This window comes from Dendrobium catenatum, unplaced genomic scaffold (genome assembly GCF_001605985.2).
Source record: "Dendrobium catenatum unplaced genomic scaffold, ASM160598v2 fragScaff_scaffold_51, whole genome shotgun sequence".
Classification (NCBI taxonomy): Eukaryota; Viridiplantae; Streptophyta; class Magnoliopsida; order Asparagales; family Orchidaceae; genus Dendrobium; species Dendrobium catenatum.
The window spans coordinates 122,371-124,555 of record NW_021318513.1 but is presented as its reverse complement, the minus strand read 5'-3'; the positions used below and the strand labels follow the sequence as shown (position 1 = coordinate 124,555).

General features: G+C 37.1%; 1 protein-coding gene across 1 annotated transcript in view; it reads right to left on the bottom strand.

Moving 5' to 3' along the window:
- Positions 1 to 448: 448 nt before the first annotated feature.
- LOC110094615 overlaps positions 449 to 2,185 on the bottom strand; it is a 10,942-nt gene continuing 9,205 nt past the window's right edge. Inside the window, exons 3-4 of the mRNA XM_028694057.1 lie at positions 1,714 to 1,812; positions 449 to 646 (exon numbers count right to left, since the gene is read on the bottom strand). Of these exons, the coding sequence (XP_028549890.1) occupies positions 449 to 646; positions 1,714 to 1,812 (297 nt within the window). The remainder of the gene's footprint in view (positions 647 to 1,713; positions 1,813 to 2,185) is intronic.

Genomic DNA, 2,185 nt, shown 5'->3' with positions numbered 1-2,185 from the left:
AGTCTTACGCCTCAGACCGCCTCGAGGCTTTCGCCTCGCCTCACGGAGGAAAACCGTCTCGAGGCGTAGTTACGCAATTTTAAACCTTGGCAAGAATGACTGAAAAACTAACATGCATATGTAACAATATCAATCAACCTTTCAAGATAACTACTGAGAAAAAGAGGGAAAAAGTAACAGTGGAAAAAACATGAGAAAAGGAGCTTACGCCACATACCATGAACCCCAAGCTCTCAGCTTTAGAAAGAGAGAACCTATTAAGCACACGTTCCAGGAGTTGAAATATGTAGTTGAGATCATCCTTACTCAAGAAGAAATTTTATTTGCAAGACAATTTATCTCTATAGAAACATACAGTGGAAGTCTCTAAAAGTTTACCACTGCTGAGCTTTTCAGCCACTTTTATTGCTTTATCTATTTTTCCAGCTTGCAAGTAGAATCAAATATACTAGTAAGCAAGATCCTCAATAAGACAACCAGTTGATTCAGCTTTTTCATATGCTCTCTTCAGAAACAAACTGAACTCCGAAACTTCAAGCCCAACATTGTGCACCAAACTCTCAGGACATGCAACATCAATCCAGAACTTCACAAAGAGGGAAAACATCTTGACAGACGGTAAAACACTCAAAGCCTCCTCATAAACCTATAACAATGAGGAATGACTCATAAATCTGCGAACAAAAATAATAATAATAGTAAGATGGGTATTTTTAGACAGTTAGTGCACCTAAGCTTTAAAAAAACATCATCTTTGAACAAAATAAAGCAGATTTAAATAACAATATGGTTGGTTAAGACAAACAAGATGGAATTCCGTGTAAAAACCAATTCACCTATCGCTTTCTCCATTTCATGATCCTTTCCTTCATTTAAGCATATAATTTACCCAAAGCTAGTTTACAGCAGTACCGGGCATAAACTAGTTCATAGCAATCGTGTTGGGAAAGCCCACAAATTTAACAAGACATTAGGTCTAACAAGTATTTTAGCTATCCCCTTTTCTATGTTGTTATAGATTAAGATGCTTAATTTTGTCATGCTGAGGTAGAATTTCATAACTAAACATCATTAATCAACCACTCTAATTTGAATAATGCTTCTCATAGAAGGAGAAACAGGATTATAAGGTTCTATTTTTAGTCAAACACCATTGGTGATGAAACCGACTTCATTGCCAAACTGTTGGACTATAATGATATATTTATATCACTAGAAGCTTATTGTATCACACAGGACACAACATTAACCGCTTGCATACTGAGACACTTCATGACAACATGTGAACACATAGTTTGGTATATCTTTTTTTGTACTCTACTATAAAATTTCCAACACCGTAGGACACAGAAAGGACACTTGAAAACAATGGCCAATTAGCCCCTCTGTGTTAGACATTACTTTGTTTTGGGAATTTTTCTTCACATCAATCTATGAATCTACTTGTTCCTTCCTCTCTTTGGCTCGACAAAGCCAGCTCATATTGCAGGGTATGCACATTAACTAACTTATGGTAAAATGCAGATGCCAATCATGACATCTATTTCTAACACTTAAAAAGAAACTTGCGGTAGGATTCAATAGGAATTGGAGTCCCACACCCCACTAACAAACGAATGAGAAGTTCATAGCATTACATTGATCTTGACCTGTACTCAAGCAGCCAAGGAGTAACAAACAAAAGAAAATAAAAAAGAGATAAAAAATGATTACCTGCAGCCGACGACTCATCCCGTATCCCTGTTGATATCCCGCAACAGTTTGTCGAAGTGGACAAATTGAAATATACTTCAGCTCGCAAAGAGCTAATGCCTAGTCAAAAATATCACTAGGATACATTCACAAACAATCTCCTACAAGTAAGGACGTGATACATGTCCTCTAACCGGTGATTTTGCTGCCAAATGACACAGCAGGATAAACGGTTATGACCCGGGGCCCTCTGAACTGATGCGGTGCATTTTAAGCTAGAATAGTCCTTAGGATTACTTTATCCATTTTGTTGTTATTTCCTTCTAGAATGCTCCTTTTGCTTTATAAATAGCAAGTTTTGTAATAGGAAAGCCATTGAATGATATATTTTAGTCTTTGAAGCTTTTGAAGCTTTCTTCTCCTTCTTCCCTAGATTGGGAAATCCAAATCCTTCTTACAGGTCGCATCTTCCGACGATCCACTACATCAGTTG